At 34.2% G+C, this 19783-nt stretch overlaps 1 protein-coding gene across 2 annotated transcripts in view; it reads left to right on the top strand.

Moving 5' to 3' along the window:
• Nucleotides 1-19783, top strand: part of LOC145266515 (beta-arrestin-1-like) — a 77883-nt gene that overhangs the window by 47252 nt on the left and 10848 nt on the right. For both annotated transcript variants that reach the window (XM_080122266.1, XM_080122267.1), the window contains exons 7-11: nt 1324-1459; nt 4203-4287; nt 6451-6523; nt 9695-9841; nt 15350-15436. In XM_080122266.1, coding sequence (XP_079978392.1) covers nt 1324-1459; nt 4203-4287; nt 6451-6523; nt 9695-9841; nt 15350-15436 — 528 coding nt within the window. The remainder of the gene's footprint in view (nt 1-1323; nt 1460-4202; nt 4288-6450; nt 6524-9694; nt 9842-15349; nt 15437-19783) is intronic.

Consider the following 19783-nt stretch of genomic DNA (forward strand, 5'->3'; position numbering starts at 1 on the left):
TTCGCCGATATTTTCGAAAGTGGTCCCCTCTTTTCGATTGACTAGCCTTAATTTAAACCTACGTCACTGGGTACAACAGCAAAGATGTCGGGGGGGGGGTCACGTTCTTTTCCTCCTTCGCGGTACGGGTTCGAGCTTGCCTACCTACTACCACTTTTTTTCTTTTTATTTTTGCTTGCTCAACACACCTCCAAACACCCGGGAAACTCCAGGCACCCAGACTAGTGAAATATAAAATATTTCAAATATTTGAAGATATAAAGAAATATAAAGCATGAACCCCTTTTCCCCAAAATGACTGGATTCCGCATTAAATAGCCCGGAAAGAGATGATATGTCGTAAAGTAAAATATACACTCCATCAACAGTGATCGCCTCTCTGTGTTTTTTTTTTTATTATTATTATTCCTCCAATAATATTACTTTTTTTTTTATTTCCATAGCAAAACAGACATTCTGGTTCTTGTATAAGTTGGTGATATTTTAAACTAGCGCATTTCATGTGAAAACATTATTACGTAATTATGTGTCATGTCGAAATTAATATAACTTCTAAAAATTATGGAAAATAATTTAGTAAGCAAAATAATTAAAATTAAAAACAGAAGTTACCGAATCATCAAGTTTTATCGTATATTTGTCATACTGAATTGGTCGCATCAGTCTTCTACACTAAAGTGTAGAAGACTGATGCGACCAATTCAGTATGACAAAACTGACTTATCTCCCTTGACTTAAATTGACTCAAATTAAAGGTTCACCATTTTTAAACAATACATTCCGGAACGTAATTATGGATGATTTTTTTTTTTTTTTTTTTTTTGTTAAAAATACATCCAGCACATCTTCTGGATCATTTTTCGGTTTATTTTAAAATTTATACTAATTTCAACATGAGATACAAGTACGTAATAATGTTTTCACCTGAAATGCTTTGATTTAAAACGTTACTAATATTCGAAAGCATAAAAAACAGTTATTTTAAAGTGTGGGGATTAGATTCATATATAAATTTAACGTAAAATGACTCCACATTTCCAGGCCATTGTAGCTTTTTAGGGCAGTTAACTAAATTTGTTAATACTGCCGCTAATACTGAATTGTAAGTGTGTAAACTCACACGTAATCGCCTATAAAAAATAGAACACCCTTCCCCTCACAAAATAAAAATGAAAACGCACAAAATTTATCCTATAACAAAAAAAAATGTTTAGTGAACTGACCTAAAATAGTAATAATGTTTTAATTTGAAATTGGTTGGTTAAAATTATCACTAAGCATCTATGTTCTAATTTTTATAATGCTTTCGTTTTCTTTTGTCAGGAATTCTGTTTCGCTCGGCATTCGAAAATTGACCTATTACGAGCACGCTGAAGAGAAACAGCCGCGTGAAGAGATCTCAAAAGAATTCAAATTCACATCAGGCGCCATGAAACTGGAATGTACATTAGACAAAGCTGTAAGTCGCTCTTTTAGTTCATTCTTTTCAATCTTTTACAGATCTGTAGATGTGTTGTCTTTGGAAGAGACACTCTTCGTTTTTGTTTGTGGTTTTCTACCTATCAAGACCTGTGAACCACTCGAGGATAAGGATTAAAGAGACCATCAGTTGGATGGTGACCGCCACATCGAATGGATTGGAAACACTGGTTGGAGTGTCCAGAAGATTATTGTTTAACTATCTCCGGTTAGACTAGATTGCGCACTGATACGAGCGTTTTTAGTGTAACATTGTCCTTGTCCGGGAAGCATCACATTGTGGCCTCAGTCGCAAATAGACAAAAAATAGAAAAAGAAATTAAACTTGATTTTTTGGTGTGCAACGACATTTAGTTCTTCATTCTCTCGTTACTGCTGTGACGTCCCTCACGTGATTGTCCTCTCAAACATGTTCTAGAACGTCATCCATGCCACTAACGTGGTCTCGAACATTATTTTCGTCTCTAATGTGATCTTCTTTTTAAAGTCTTCATTTTTCCTACCATTTCGCATGTATTTACATACGCGCGTTGGTGCTGTTACATTATCATAGTTTTCTAAGCCTTCTGTGCTGGCTCATGACAAATTGAAAGCAAGTGCTTTGTTTATGATATCGTCACTAGAAGATTGCCGTCCCGAGCCAATGGTTTTCCTCTATCCGATTTGGTTCTTTAAAATAGCATTCTATTCACGACGCATTGCCTTCAACACGGCTGAGAAACTCAATCTACCCCCTTGTTGTCTTTACAAGAGGTTCTATCAGTTAGTGTCAGGCTTCGTTTTTGTTTTGTTTGTTTTTGTTTTGTTACTAGTGATTCAACATCTATCAAGGCCCAGGCGCCATTTGATGATACATTAAGGGGTTTACGTTCCAACCTTCTAGAGGTTGAAATCTATTTACAGACCAAACCTGATCTGGTGTTCCTATGCGAAATTGGCATTGGCCTGTTAGTTTCTATAGATGATCTCATAATTACATATATTAGTTTCTATAGATGATCTCATAATTACAGGTGACTCAAACATGACATGAAAATTTTTAGTGGACATTTCGTTATATTTTTTCTTTTTGCTGGCGATTCCCTCCATATGAAGGCCTGGAGGCAACTCAAGGATAAGGGTCTGATAAATCGTCAGTTTGATAAGCTTTATCTTTGCAAGAGATTCTGTTGATTGATGCCATGTTTGTTATATTTTTGTTGTTATTTTGTTGTTTTGTTTTGTTTTTGCCAGTGAGTGACTATCTATGAAGGTCCAGACACCATTCAATCTACATTCCAATATTCTAGAGGTTGAATTTTATTTACAGGAGACCAGGGTCCTGGAGATGACCTTAAACTATACCAATGGTGAGGCCCCAGCCTGCGAGCTTTGGGGAGTGCGGAGCCACCCTTTAATTGCCATTGCTCACAGGTTCACTCTGACCCGGAGTGGTAGTACCTGTTAGGGTCCCAATTATGGGTTAAATAGAAACCGACTTGAAAACAACAAATATATTCTATTAAAAATGTTTTCTTCACAATAACTGGATTCGGCATTAAATAACCTGAAAAGGGTTGATGTGTCGTAAAACAAAAACAACTAAACCAAACAGGAGACCAAAGCTGATCTTGTCTTCCTGTGCAAAACTGGCATTTCTATAAATAACATTATAAACACATGTTACTGAAACATTACCTCAAAACTTCTAATGATATTTTATTTTGTTTTTTCTTTTTACTTCACGGGGATAGAATGCTTTCGTTCCGTCAGCCATGACTAGATAGAGGTCCTAAGCAATTCGCAATTGTTTTTTTTTTTTTTTTTGTCGACCACACTGGGAATTGAACCTTCAACCTTCAGGAGAATATAACTTTTACAATTGATTTTTCCAAGTATTCTAAACGCTGCACCACGGGTAAAAAAAGTAAAAAAAAGGGTTCCGTTCAAAATTCCGTCCAAATTCCCGAGTTCGACAAGATACACCTGAAAAAAGGACCGAAACGTTGTAAAAATGAAACTCAATATGAGAACAGTAGTCCGAAAAATAACTAATCCTAATGTTAAAAATTCAGAAAAGAACTATTTTTTTTATATTAAAATCCGAACAATTATTAAATAACAAAATTAATTAAATATCTTTTTCAAAACTAATATGTAAATTAGTTCATCTTGCGACTGGCATATGCATAAGAAGTAACTAAAACACAAAATACTTCTTTTGTGTGAAGTAAGATTAACTTGAAATATTGTCACGTTTTGACACAGGAAGAATACACAAGCCAAATAGAGTATTACTACCAGGCCGCCCGGCATTGCCCGGTCGGAAAATACGCTTAAATATGATGTTTTGATTAATGAAAAATGCATTTTAAACTTAAACTAAAAAATATTATATAAAAATAATTTCATAAAAACAACAGTCGCTTCTCTACAGTATAATGCAAATTACGATATATTGTGGACTAAGTCACTAAGGGAAAGCATATGGAGTTTGTTCCAAGTGCACCGCGGTGGATCCGCGACTAGAGAACGCAATTCATCGATTTGATTGTAAAATATGCGATAATTCGATTTCGATGAAGATAAAAGTATTGTAAGTCTGGAACATTCGTTGATTCTCGTTTAATCCCGGGTAACGTCGGGTTTCTCTGCTAGTATTCAATCTGTTTATTTCTGTTTGTGGTTGTTTTAAATTATTTTTTTTAATTTATTATTTTATTTATTATTTTTCTTTTTCCTAGCGATACTATGCAGGGGAAACAATGAATATCAGCGTTTGTGTGGATAACACTACGTCTAAAAAGGCTAAACGAATCAAAATCCAAGGTACGTTTTTTTAATAACTTTCATTCTTAAAATGCATTACTTTATGAGCCACACTCTATAGTGAACGATAAAACACACGCACACACACACACATGCATTCACACACACTCATGTACATACTTATTCACGCACAAACACACGCACACATGATATTATAATCATTAGATCACCCTGAAAGGACGACGCTACATTTAATATTAAATGTTGAAATTTCAACTTAATTTCTCGCTGTTAACGTTGGCCGTGTGGTATGTTCCATGTTAATGGAGTCAGAGATGACTTCGTGGTCAGGTTCGAATCTCGAGGTCGGCTGTAATCGTTACTCCCTATATTGATGATTCCCAAAGTTATTAAACACTACTGTCTGTAGGTATTTAAAATTGTAGTAGGTATATAAAATTTATTATAGTAATTATATATATGTTTTTATTTGTTTTTGTTAGCGTGGGAACAATTTTCCCCTTGACCAATCTGACATCCCCTAAATGGGGAGCGGCATATATATTATTTTTAAAATTTAATTATCCACTGACACGTGTTTCGTCGTCCACGACTCATCAGAGTGGCTGAATCTAGCGAGATTCGAAATCGGCACCTCGTGATATGAAGCCTAAACCTCTACCACGCGGCTAACCTCGCAGGATTACTAAATGTATCACTTTTATTTGTTTTTATTAGCGATACTTTCTTGAACGAATTCAAGTATTTATACGAAAGTGCATTTTTACCTAAAGGCGTGTTGGAAATAATATATCGAATAAAAGATTAAATAAATCCGACAGTATGAAATAAAAGCAAGTTGAAAAAGGAAGTTCTAAAACGTCAATGAAAGATTTCAACGTTTAGACCAACTGTTACGAGAGCTTTATCAAGGATGAAATTGAAAAAAAATAATTCATCTCTCTCTCTCTCTCTCTCTCTCTCTCTCTCTCTATATATATATATATATATATATATATATATATATATATATATATATATATATATATATATATATATATATATATATATATAATTATTTACTATAATAATTTTTAAATACCTACAGACATTAGTGTCTCATCCTTTCGGGAATCATCAGTGCGGAGGGGTGTCATGATTAACACCGGTTGATAGATGCGAACCCGGCAACGAAGCTATTTTTGACTCCATTAGCAAGGACCTAATCCGTTCGGCCACCGTTAACCGCTGGAAATATTGTTGAAATTTAAACATTTATTTTTAAATGTTTTTAACGTCTGTGAAAATGATCTAATCATTATATGATGATCTGCGCATGCGAACTAAATTGACCGAATTTTTATTTCAACTGTAAAATGCCCAACGATAAGAAACGAGTTTTTTTTAAAGGGGCTGACATAACTATTTACTATAATAATTATTAAATAGCTACAGAGACTAGCGTTTCATCCTTTCGGGAATAATCAGTGCAGAGTGGCACGATTAACATCGGTCGATAGATTCGAACCCAGCAACGAAGCCATCTCTGACTCTATTAGCAAGACCAAGAATAGATAGATATGGTCTGATATAAGTACCGCCTTTTTCTATATTTATTACAGTAAAAAGAAAATGCGTAATAAAATCATTTGCTAAAAATCATCGTCCAAATAAGAAAGAAGAGACAAGAAGGGCTTGATTTATTCCGCAAATATTACGCAGGTATAACTCATGTAGAATATCTGCATTAATTTAATTACACGTAATAGTCAACTAAAGATGATCACCCCCTAAGAAAAACCGAAAAACTAATTAATTAATTAATTAATTAATTAATTAAAATGAATGTTTGTAAATGCAAATTATGCAAATTAGTTAGATCTTTTGCAGATGAATGCAATTCCACGATCCATATATAACAAAGTTGTATTTTCTTTTTAAATAAGTAGAAAAAAGGGTTTATATTAATACCAATACAAAGAAAAAAAAATTTATAGGAGTATATATATATGTGTGTGTGTGTTTGTGTGCGTGTTGTCTGATTGTATTGCAGGAACTATAGTAATTTATATATGAAAAATTAATGTTGACCGAGTTATTAAGATTAAAATCTTTAATAGATAAAATTTAGAATTAAAAAAAAAAAATTTTTTTCTTCCCCAACAACAATTCTCATGATGCACTTGTACTATTGCTGATTTTTTTTATTATCATTATTTGCAGTATTGCAGATGGCTGACATTACCCTTTACGAAACGGTTACATATAAAAACGTGGTTACGGAAATAGAATCAGAGTAAGTAAATAAACATAAACATTTAATGTGACATCATTTCTTGTACATCATCACGTGACTTCCTTTCTCATTGTATTAAATCTATAGAGTAACTTTCAACGGTAGTAACATTAAAAAAAAATATTATCCATCCAAACTATTGTAGTAGGATTTTTGAAATTCTAGGCGTCGGAATGTTTGTAATCCTCTGAGTCAAAGTTAGATCTTTGTAATTTCCGAAGAATCAGCAGACAGTTAGAAAAGTGGAACACTTTAAAATAAGAAATCGGAGGGGTTATTTTTTAAAATCTTAGTTGGACTTGTAAGTAGGATCTTAGGCCTTAAAATGCCACAAAATCTTGGTTTGTCTCTAAAGCTGATTTTTCTAAAATGCAAATATACTTAAATTTTGAATCTTTTTTATTTAAAACTAATAGATCGAATTACATTTCATTTGAAAAAGATAACCAATCCAAATTTTAATATCATATTTGAGAAATGGAATACAAATAGTATCGAAATAAATTCCAACATGTTGAAAGATTTTTAATTATCTAAGAATTAGATTACAGTATTTTTTAAAAGAGTACCAATAAAAAAACAATTGTTTTTTTTTGCCTTTTATTTAGAAATTTATAATAAACTAGACTACCCGTGACCCGTTGGGTCAGTATGTTAGCTATATTAGCTATGGAATTCATGTATGAGCGTGACACTCGTGGCGTAAAGAAAATAGTTTATTTTGACATTACAGAAACATTTCTATGAAAGTATATTAAAATGAAAAATCACGGACGGATCACTCAAACATGAAAAAAAAAATCCCCCCTAATCGTGTAAAGTTACCTATTTTTCCGAATAATCGCTGAAAAATCGAAAATTAAACATGATTTTCCTACGAATCGAACGCCGACGAAAGTCATTTACCAGCAAAAACGCACATGAACCTCCCGGTGAGAAATATAAGAACGAAAAACCCATATTGGAATCCTTCAACCAAGTTATAGAAACTGAAAATCTAAAAAAAATGAAAAAATAAAATAATAAATAAAACCTGAAGCAAAAAGATAAAACCCAAATAAATAAAATAAAATAAAACTAATATTGAAACAGATTAGTAAATGTGTCAACAAATTCACCGTTCTCACACAACTATTTTGTATTTAGAAATGTAAACAAAAAATAAAAAAAGAAGGAAGGAAAAGGGATGGATATAAAGTAGTAGTAGTCGTAGTAGTAGTAGTAGTAGTAGTAGTAGTAGTAGTAGTAGTAGTAGTAGTAGTCTTGGCTTTACTACAATTATTCTTATGTTTGTCAACGGGTTAAAGTTGCTTAGTTGTAAGAAAATAAACACAGTATAGTTGTAATAAAGAATGACTGCAAAACACCCCCACTCTTCCCATGTTAAATAATAATTTCGAAATAATAACATTAACATTTTAGTACGCAGGTCAAAATCTGCAAAAGAAGCGATTTGTGTTTATTTGTTTACGTTGTTATAGGTTAATGTTTATGCGCGCATACGCAACCGGATGTCGTAAACCGGAAAGTGGGTTACATCACTCGTTACAAGGTCATTTGAGTTTTATAATTATATAGATAGATTCGAAATTTTATAATGTGACTACCTGCTAGCCATGAAGGGAAAAGCGTTTTACGGTTCATATGACGTTATCAATTGTATTCCACAAACACCGTTAAAATTATAAAGAAAGAAAAGGGTTGCTTTTAATTGAAACGACTGATCACACTTTCTTCGATTGCCGCGAACTCCGCCGGTAAAAGTCGTATGTCAGCGAGGTGACGGCTCGCACCGATCTCAAGCATCCTCGCCCGATTTTCGTATCGAATGTCGTTGACAACGTGAGGCCGCCGTGGGACCGGGAAAGACAAATGGTCCACATTACGATCCCAGCCGCGGCATTTGACAGAAGATGGATGCATGTAGCAAGTCTGTGTGTTCGAAAAGGAGCCAATTTTGAATACGTGTTCCTCGCCTAGGTGTGGAACGCGCAGTTCCGTCACGTATAACTTAATCTTAAGCCTCTTAGTTAGCCGAGTAACTGCTCCATTCCTCCTCGACTAGGAAGCCTCTAAGATCCCCGCCCCCTCTGAACTGCATTCCTCCCTCTAAATTTCAACCATCTTGGAGAGAAAGAAACCAATAACTAACCCCCCATTCCTCATCCAAAAAAATTTCTTTTCTCCATTTCGTCCCATCTAGAGAGCTTCCCTACTTAGAGACTGTCTCGCAAGAGCCGAGTTTCTTTACAAACCAAAGTGGAACGGGCAGTCTATCAACTAGACAGGGTTGGGAGGGTCCTACTAACCACTGTTTGTATTTTTTTCTTCCCCCGCCCTCGGCACAAAGGAATTATTGTATTACCGTTATTGTTATCTTTATGTTTTTACACGCTAATAAAAAATGATTTAAAAATTGGGAAGTACGAAAGGGCGAATGCGGTATTATGATGGAAGAAGATTCTAGCTAAGAGAAACTTTTGTTTAGTTCTAGAGTGACAAGGATGACCGACGACCTCCTATTTCCTCCTTTTGAGTTGGCCTTCTGCCTAAGTTTTTTGGTCATGTTTATTTTTGCCTGAATAAAAGATTTAATATCTCAAAGTGTAGTATCTGTTCTCATGCTGCACTACATTTTTTTGGTCTCGGTTAATGGAGGAAAAATCCTTCATGACTGGTACATTTTTAGTACTCATGCAGAGAATGATCCGTGCTGAAATAATAACGTTATTATTTAAAAAGCCATTCTTAATATGGGGAGGGGAAGGTGTTTTGTACCTATTCTGTACTTTAACCTTACAATTGAATTAAAAAAAACATATAAAACTTTAATTAAACGTGGAAATACGATTTAAAAAATAGCGCGGATCACTCTCTGCATTAGCACTCATTTTTAAAATTTTTTTGTTCCTAACCAGAGTGCCCTTTTTGGAGGAGCTGGTCCCCCCCCCACATTAAAAACCGACCTTGTGTCTAACTCTGCCCTCGTGGGGAGGCAAGTAAACAAAAATAAATTACCATGTTGCCTCTATCAGCAATAGTTAGAATAAGGAAGTGGACGCTATTTGTCTCTTGATCTTATTTCCTGGTCGAGTAAAGTCCCGCAGTAACTCAGTATAAAAAGTCTATTTAGTGACTGTTGCAGTAATGTGATTTCATTTGTGATTTCAGAGAAGGATTCCCAATCGAACCAAATAGTTCCGGTTTTTGCCAAGTCTACAAGCTCCGACCTGTATTGGATGCAGCGAAGAGGCGAGCGGGCTTGGCTCTTAATGGGAGAGTCAAATACCAGGACACCATACTTGCATCGTCGACAGAGTAAGCTTTGTATTTTTTCTTTTCTTTCTTTTTTTTTGATCAGAAACTGTATTTCACCTTGAAAACATTTCTTTGTATACTAATGAGTCACCGTTTATCAATATCCAAAATCTACTCGAGAATTATAGTTATTACGTTGTCAGGTAGACGATGAGACAAACACATTGAATGGTTGAAATTAGGAAGAACTTGATTATTAAATAAGACGGCTCAACAATAATTTGTTAACATTCGACTTGAAAATGAATGTGTTGTAATCAGATTGGAAGCATTCCCCGTGGTATTGTTTTTCACAGACGGGTAGCTCTTGGAAAGAAACTCTGTTCATCGAAGCCCGGTTTATCTCCAGGTAAAATGAGGAATAAAAGGAAAATTAGTTACAGTGGTTGTAGCTAAATGAGTTTTTGCTGTGAATGTTTTACGGGAGGAGGGACGATAGATAAAAGCTCAGTCGAGCACCTACTATGAAAATAACGAGAGAAAGGCTAGCAACGCCTCTTCTGTGATAAAGAGGTACAAGTGTTGGATAGCGGGGTATCAAAACGAGGATATGTAATATAAAGGGGATTTGAAAGCGCATCAAACGGTTATATGTTGTATACTTGGGTTGTATGTAAATATTTGTAGCTGTATAATGAGCGTATATCTGTTTGTCTTATATATATATATATATATATATATATATATATATATATATATATATATATATATGTTACATGATAAGGGCTGTCCCCTTTTCATGTAAGTATAAAAATAGAGAGATTTAGTTAAAATGAAAATGAAATAGTATAGACGAAATTCGAACCTCGTAATTTAGGTTTAGAAATAGATTACGAGAGAGAATTAGAAAATGGAATGTGAAAACAAACCATTGTTTAGCTTAGAGATAAAATAGTTTCAAGAAAAGAATGTGCGTTGTCAATTCTGTTATGAAAATTTAATTGAGGAATGCAACTATAGGATAATTTAATAAACATGTTTTTAACATATTGGAAATATAGGTTACTGGGAATATAGGTTAAAATTCCTTTTGTAAACAAAGGAAAAAGTTTGGACACGCATTTCCAGAACACGTGAAAGAAGACACATATTTTAACATGTGTATGACGTCATGGAAAATGGGAAGTTCTCGATATAGTTAGAAACTTCAGAGTTAAGCAAGGAGAAACTGGGAGAGAGACGGAGAGAGAGTTTGAGGACGACAGATGATAGTTTGCAGTTGGGATTCGAACGTCTAGAAGCGAGACGGTACTTTGGAAACGACCGGAAAAGAAATAAACCCATCATGTGTTTTTATAAACGTCGTCTTTGTGTTGTAATTCTACCAAAACGGTAAAGCGGAAATTGTCATTATATGTCTTGTATATCATGTGTTTTAAAATGTCTTTACATACACGTCTCGACATCTCATATCTACAATGTGAACACTAAGACTGTCTCCTCACTCTAAAAGCTTCTACACTTCTAAGTATGAACATTTTATATGTATGAATCTCTTTATAACACGAACAATCTCTCTTACATCATCTCTCTCTAAGACTCTAAGACTCTCTTTTAATAAGAAAATATAACATACATATATAGTGAAAATGTATGTCTGTCTGTGTGTCTGTGTGTCTGTCTGTGCGTCTGTCTGTGTCAATTTTTAAGTCTACAAACTCGAAATTTGATATACACGGTATTTGATATACACGGTATAGAGATTTAGGAAAATCTTTGTAATCCGTTTTCGGCCAGAAGTTTGACTGTTAAAAAAATGACGCCTGCGGTCTCTACCAACTTTTCTCTATGGTAGTTAAGGAAGCCTATTATATAGAAAGGTATTACCGTACATATTAACACTTTTTAATATATACATATGCACATAAAGTTATGAACAGTACATAGGGCCCGAGCAAAGCCGGACAGAACTGCTAATATATATATATATATATATATATATATATATATATATATATATATATATATATATATTATTATTATTAATATGCTAATATATATATATATATATATATATATATGTATATATATATATATATTAGCAGTTCTGCTATATATATATTGAGTAAGATGATTGACAATTTATAATTAAAATTAAAAATTAAAAATTAAAAATCTGTTTCATAAGGAAAAACAAACAAAATCAATAAATTGTACGATCTTTTATCTTAATTGTATTAATGAATTTACTAATACATTAAAATATACCCTGCTCTTTAGACTCTTGTTCTAATCCCCTAAATATATATATATATATATATATATATATATATATATATATATATAGGTTTAATAAAATATTTTGAGAAACACATTAGCAAGAGTTAATCACATATTTATTTTTCGGAAAGGAAACACAAATAGAGGTGAAAGTCCTTAATCCACGAAGTTTCCAAGAAATACTTTCGTTCTTGTCAGAAAGGAAGAATTAGCAAAATGTATAAAGAAATTTTTCCTTTAAAGTATTTAAAGAAACTAAGTATGAAAAGGATCAAACTAGTGTGAAAGGTGAAAGTGAGTTATAAAATAATGAAACAGACGCACACACACACACACACACACATATATATATACACACCAGGGTTGGATCAAATACTGACTTTTAACAATTGAAATACAAATACAAATACTTTCGTTAAGGTTACCAGAAATACAAATACAAATACAAATAATTTTATTCCTAACTCTAAAAATACAAATACAAATACAAATACTAACGCTAAAAATACAAATACAAATACAAATACTTTTATTCCTCAATCTCAAAATACAAATAAAAATACAATAACTGATTTAAACAATCTGAAAATATGCGAAGAAAAGAAGAAAAAAGAAGAAATATTTCCTTCCAAATTTGACATCACTCTATATCATGTCCTCATTGCATTTTATCATCATTAGAGCTCTCAAAGTTTCCGGGCCAAGTTTGGCTCGCTCTGGGTTATAAAAATTACCAGCCTTGCTGAAAACTCTTTCAGATGGTGCCGATGTTGCACAGCACCCTAGAATATTTCTGGCGAAAGGCTTCAAAATCTTGAAGCTCTTGTTTTCCCGCCAGTACCTCAGTGGGTTGACGTCAAAAGCCAGAACATATTCTTCTAAGTAGGAATCGAGTTCTGCCTTTACCGCTGTAGTGTCGCTTATTGATGGACTTACATTTAGCTTCCCAGCTGGTGGCATGTAGGCAAAAAGACGAGGGCGTTTTGCATTCATGTCAGCCTCGTCTTGATTTGTGTTCACGGTCATGAAAAACCTCCTCTCTTGAACTGTGTTCTTCAAAGACAACTGAGTTGACTGCGAAATAATTAGGTCCACAATCTTCGAAATATTTTTATTTTTCATTTTTTCACATGACAGCCATGACAGCTTAAACCTGGGGTCCATGACAGCTGCAGCAATTACCATTTTTACTAGTGCCATTTTTTCCATACCATATTTATTGGTACAATTTGTAAATAAGTTTCTATTTGTCAATCATATTCTTAAAAGAATTATGTCAGTCGTCAGAAGACCAAATTTACTCAGGGGATTGGAGGTATCAACTTAAAATATCTCTAAAATATTGATAAATTTAATTTTAGTCATAACTCTAAAACTAGACTTTGTTTCCAAGAACAATCTATGCGTCATTATTAAGGCAAATGTGTCTATTAATCCAAGATAGTTAGAAAATCTATAATTATTGACTTTTAATTAAACTTTTGGGACTACTCAGGAAAAAGTATATGAATACTTAAAAATATTCATTTTAAATACAACTTTAAATAGCTATAGTTATAAGTTTTCAAATTTCTATAAATTGAAAATAAATTAATTCAATTAATTTCAAAACACTACTTTTAAAGAATTTCAAACGAAAAATACAAGAATTAATTATTTCAGAGGAAATATACTCAGTGACCTAATTGGCAGGGACAAGGCGCCAGCACTAAAAAATGTCCCCAAAATGGTTTCATACTCAACTGTGAACTCTTTGAAAGGGTCCATATAGACATTTAGTAAGTAACTGTGAAACCGGATTAAACATTTAGGTGTGAGATTCGCTTAGTGCGAGAGGGTGTAAATCCATGAATGGGAGTGGGAGGTCAAAAGGTTTTTTTTAAATCTACAAGTTTAGACATCCAAACAACTGTTTAAATTACTTTATTATAACTTTTTCTTTAATAATCCATATTTAATAAATATTTATATAAAATTATCCGAAAAAGGCCAAATTTGAAGCATAAATTTGAAAAAAAAACAAACAAAAATTTTGAAAGCCAAACTGCTTCAAAAAAAAGCCAAATTCGCGAAATTTGGCCTTAAAAAAGCCAAGCTGGCAACCCTGAATTGAAGCTACTTGACTCACAGACTTATCGTCACTCAACTAGCAGCAGCGTGTGTGACTGAAAGTGGACAGGGCTGGTAGACTGGTACACGTACGCAACATGTATGTGAACAGGGTTGGATCAAATACTGACTTTTAACAATTGAAATGCAAATACTTTCGTTTAGGTTACCAGAAATACAAATACAAATACAAATACTTTTACTCCTAAGTCTAAAAATACAAATACAAATACAAATACATTTATTCCTAAATCTAAAAATACAAATACAAATACAATTACATTAAAATTGTATTTAAATACAATTGAAATACAAATACAATTGTATTTGATCCAACCCTAATACACACACACACACACATATATATATATATATATATATAGTGGAGATGGTAATTAATAAAAACTGAATAAAGTGCTCAATACTGTTCTAGAGCAAATATGCGTTTTATTTTTTATTACCGTATCTTTCTGTTAAGTTACATTATTGTTTCGGCTACACGGCCGTTTTTGTTTTTGTTTTTTTTGCCGTCTGTAGCGTCCTCAGACTTTTATCGAAATGTTCGCTATTTTGGGATGGAAGAGTGAAAGAGTGAATGAGGTCAGGGGGGTGCGAGGAGGGTGGAAAAGGAAGAGAGGAAGGGAACAAGGTGGGAAGGTGGGGTGCGTTTGGTATGTCGATAATGTTTTTAGTTTTGGGGTTTAAGGAACTTGTGGGGGAGGGTCTGGGAGCTTCATTTCTGGTGTGGCTGAAGGCATAGGGATACATGAGGGGAAGGGGAATATGTGGGGGTGGGAGGAGGGGGGTACTTTAAAATTCGAGTCTTAGTGTTAAAGTTTTTAGCGTCTCGTTGGTGTGGTGATTTCTTGGTAAGTATGTCTTGAGCTGTTGGGTGTTCACTTGTGTTTGTCTTCAAGTCCAACGTAAACAAGTTCTTGATGAGCCGTTCCACTTAAGTTTAAAAATTTACCGAATTGCTATTACTAATAATTGCTATATTGTTCAATTGACTATTGTACATTCTTAACCCTTATCCTCGAGTGGTATCTGGGCCTTGATAAGTGGTTATGCCTATGTAAAAAAAATATTTCCTTGTGCTAAAACGTTTTCGTCTTAAATGATACGCGAAAACAATGGTTTTATTAAATCCTTTACTTATTTTTTGTTCATTTGTTTTAGATTGACTGGTAATGTTGATAAGGAAAATATGGGCGTGATCGTCAACTACAAAGTTAGAGTTAAGATGACACTCGGATTTGGATCAGGGTAAGTAACATTGTTTGTATACTCATTTGTTATATTCACAAGCCGATGTAACCTCCGACTTTCTTCAGGTGTATCTTGTCGAAACCGGGAATTTTTTCTGTCGAACTTAGATCCGTGACGTAACGGATAAAGTACTAACTAAAATTTAGGTCTAAATGACAATCTTTTGGAGGTTGAAGGTCTAATCTTTCATTGCCGGCGTTAATAAGAATGCAATTATAACAAGATTTTTTAACCCGGTTATAGTTGACGGAAATAAGTGCACACTCCCCCCCCCACGTGGACAAAATAAAGGATTATGTTCGAAATTCCGTACAAATGCCCGAGTTCTGACAGAAAAATTCTTGAATTCGACAGAAAAATTCTCGATACACCTAAAAAAGATGTTTATTAATAGTTCAAAATTAATTACTTCGTATAGTTTCAAAATTTGAACATAATCGAAACTGTTGAACAGAAACTTGTTTAAATTGGTCTTCAACTTTTTAGAAAATTCTAATCAATAAAACGATTGAATCTTGGGAAACTATTTATGTCTTATAATATTATAAATAGATTTTATAACAAATCGGTCCAAGTTGTAACTTGATCGAGATAGAATGAGCATCAGTACAGGTTAAAACGATAAAATTGTCGCCCTAGAAAAGACAATATAATTCCATTTCCGTCTGATAAAAACCGACTTTCTTTTTTTTGTTGCACACCATCTACTAGTTGGCCAGTTGTGTACAAATCTCAAGAGCGATAGGAGCCTTCTATCATGTCTGAAAGTGACACAATGTTAAACGAGCGAGATCGGAGATGCGCCGCTGTACAACTCATGCTCTCTACCGATCCAAGTTATGAAAACAGGACCATTGCCATCCGTCGAGTATTCGCCGGACTCTTGCTGGCGCTTGTAGCAAAGACATGGTCCCAGTTTCGGGCCCGTATCAGGGCGTTGATTGAGGCTGTAGGCGGTTACATTGAATAGATGTCAGCTCTATTACATAATTAAGTTAGCTGAATTGATTTTTCAATAAAAGTTTTAAAATAAAACCATATTGTTATTTTCTTTAGGGCGAGTATTTTAGCGTTCTACCGCATACTATGTACGTTTTCACGATGTTTATAATACTATATTACTTTCTTTGTTTTTACTGTCTTCTTGTTTCGTCCTGCAGGCTGAAGAAATTAGAGTGTTTAAAAAAAACTATCTAAATTTTTGTCATATATATACATTCTTGGGTTCGATTGAGAGATTTCCAAGTTTGACGAGATACACTTGAAGACTGGAGGTTACATTGGCTGAAACCTTCTTAGAATAACATTCAATCCTCTTATAAAAATTCAGAAACCTTATTTGTATTACATTAGCAGATGAACCTGGCAGTAACCAGGTGCAAAACACGGTCCAAATATCGTAGTCTGGATGAAAATGCTATCATATTTAAGCATAGAATAGGAAGAATTCAAATTTATATTATTTGGATTTTAGCGTTCTCCATTACACTACGAGGTTCTGATTCTGGAATAGTCAATTATTGTAATAAGTAAATAAAATCCCGGAGTAAATATTGGAGTCTTTTGTTGTTTGAATTGTTTCTTTTATTCTAGTGCCATGTAGAAAGTGTGTGGGGGGGATTAAAACCTTTACGATTTCAAGAGTCGTCACTTTTCAATTGTTGCATCAAATCAAAGCTGTTGAATAGCGGTTGTACATATCGGATACATATAACAAACGATAAGACATTTATATAACGGCGTATTCGATGACAACGGTGACGATGACTTGTTGAGTTCATTATTTGTAGTAGAAGGAATATAGATGAGATAGTGGACTGTTCTTTTTAACACAGAGAAAAGATGCAGTATTTATGAGAGGATACTGTTAATATTTTGGGAGGGGGTTCATACAAAGTTCATTTTACAAATACGAATTACAAATCACATGACCTTTTCGGTTAAAATAATGACGAACGAAGACTTACAAATAACATGATGATATTTATTCTTCCAGCTGGATGAGATGATCAGGGATTCGATTACCTTGCAGAATTACATGGTATTGACTCCGTTTCTGGTTCGCTTCCAAAACGGGTTTGGCAAACTCAAATCTCCCCTCTCTGTCTGTCTGTCTGTCTGTCTGTCTCTCTTGAATCTCTTAGCTGTGGCCCCCAGCTGTGTCTCTAAACTCTGTGACTACTTAGCTTGACTTACTCGACTTAACTGAATATTTGTAAACTATATTTCTTTGTGACGTCAAAAAGTGTCCAGACATGTGATTCTCCTTACGTAGATTTACACACATGACTCCAACACGTTTTCGGCAAAACACAGACATTTCTTAATTTACATTGTCCGATTCTACTTGCTCTGACCTCTAATTGTATCGTTATTCTAAGACAATGGACAATGCTCAACATTCCTGGGATTGCATCTAAATTGCAATATGTATTCTTTTCAATTCTTGAAAACTGGATTCGATTCCACTCTATTCCTTATAATAAGTATTATTTTCAATCCTATTTATGTCGTTTCTCTAATTACTGGGATCTGTCCCCTTCCATGTATAACACAATGAGCAAAGTACATTTGTCTGTTTATGCGTGTTTCCATTATAAAGTCTGAAACTACAAGTGGTACACTTACAAACCTATATTCGTTTTCAACATTACTAGGGACAGGATAAGCAGATAACTTTGCTTTTGTGAAGTTCATTCTTCTCTTTCTCTTTCTCTTTCTCTTTCTCTTTCTTTCTCTCTCTTTCTCTCCCCCTCTCTCTCTCTCTTTCTCTCTCTTCCTCTCTTTCTCTCTCCCTCTCTCTCTCACACGCACTCACACACTATCTCTATCCACTTATCGGCCCTGTTGATGGGGCATTAGAATACGCCGACTGCCCCCCTGCAGAGGGTAAAAGTCCCTCAATGGGGGTCCTGGATATGACCTTAAACTATATCCAGTGGTGAGGCCCCAGCTTGTGGGCTTTGGGGAGAGTGGATCCACCCTTTAATTACCATTGCTCCCAGGTCCACTCTGGCCCGGAGTGATAGTACCTGTTAGGGTCCCAACTATGGGTTGAATAGAAACCGACGTGAAAACAACAAATATATTCTATTAAAAAAAAATTTTCTTCAAAATCTTTGGATTCGGCATTAAATAACCCGAAAAGGGTTGATATGCCGTAATACAAAAACCAACGAACCAACTATCCACTTATCTATCTTCCTTACAAGTTCCGTCTCTCTATCATCAACGGCATAAAAGATTACACTTGTATATATGGAATTTTAGAAAACAAATGTGATATAATTTTGTATTAAATAAATAAGACATTCATAATGAATAGAAAACTTTGTGTTTTTTTCTCTGCATTTTTTGGTAGTATTAAACCCGAGGTGTCGGACCACTGGTGAAAAGAGGAAAGTCAGATCCCATTGATGATTGTTGTAAATTATGAATCGATGTGCGTTGCGAGGTTAGCGTGAAATTTGGATAAAGAAATTTGATCAAATCTTTGAAAATATTATTTTGAAAATGTAATTTGTACATTCAGAAAACTGAAGTTTTTTTTTTATATGTTAGAAATACGTTCTCAAATGTCAGGAAAAAATATACGTTTTCAAACCAAATGATTTTACAAAAAAAATGTCGCTCTACATATTTTCCTGAAAAGTCGATAGAAGAAAATCGTTCAAGTCTTGACCACTGATGATTAATTTTGTCTCGTTGAAACAAAATTAATCAGGTTGTGGTCAAGATTTGCAGCAACTTTTTCCCATCATGGTCTCTATTCAGTCTTAGAAACAATGGATATCTCCTGAAAGTGTGAAGCAAGAGTTTCGCAATTTCCAACCACACTTCTCCTGGGTTTGGGTTATCATTGCTTGATTTCAGTGGTAAGGAGAACTCCATGTCGATTCAAGACAATGCTGAGATAAGCAGAGAGTACATACAGCACCTGATATTCTCAAATAGGTACTCATATTACTATTGATCAGGATCAACCATGCTTAACTTCGGTGACTTAACGAAAATCAGAATGCCAACGTGATTATGCTGTCATATCGTATGATAATATCTGGTAACAATACATATGGTTAGCATATATTTTTCATACTGTCGAAGAGGCGAGCATGGGTTCACAAGTATAAAAATAAAACATAACAAAAACTCTGACACATTCGTAAAATATCAATTGCACTGTGTGTGTGTGTGTGTGACACCATTGACGCTCTACACACTGAAGACCGCATCTATATTTTGTCCAGACCGAGTTCGTCAGTTGACATCAGCTAATTTCGATCTCCTAAAGCTCTCTTGATCTGGGCTTAGTCACGATCTGCATTCTGTTGTGTCCAACTGAAG

Source organism: Euprymna scolopes, chromosome 41, assembly GCF_053919585.1.
Source record: "Euprymna scolopes isolate OS-2025 chromosome 41, ASM5391958v1, whole genome shotgun sequence".
In the NCBI taxonomy this organism is placed as follows: Eukaryota; Metazoa; Mollusca; class Cephalopoda; order Sepiida; family Sepiolidae; genus Euprymna; species Euprymna scolopes.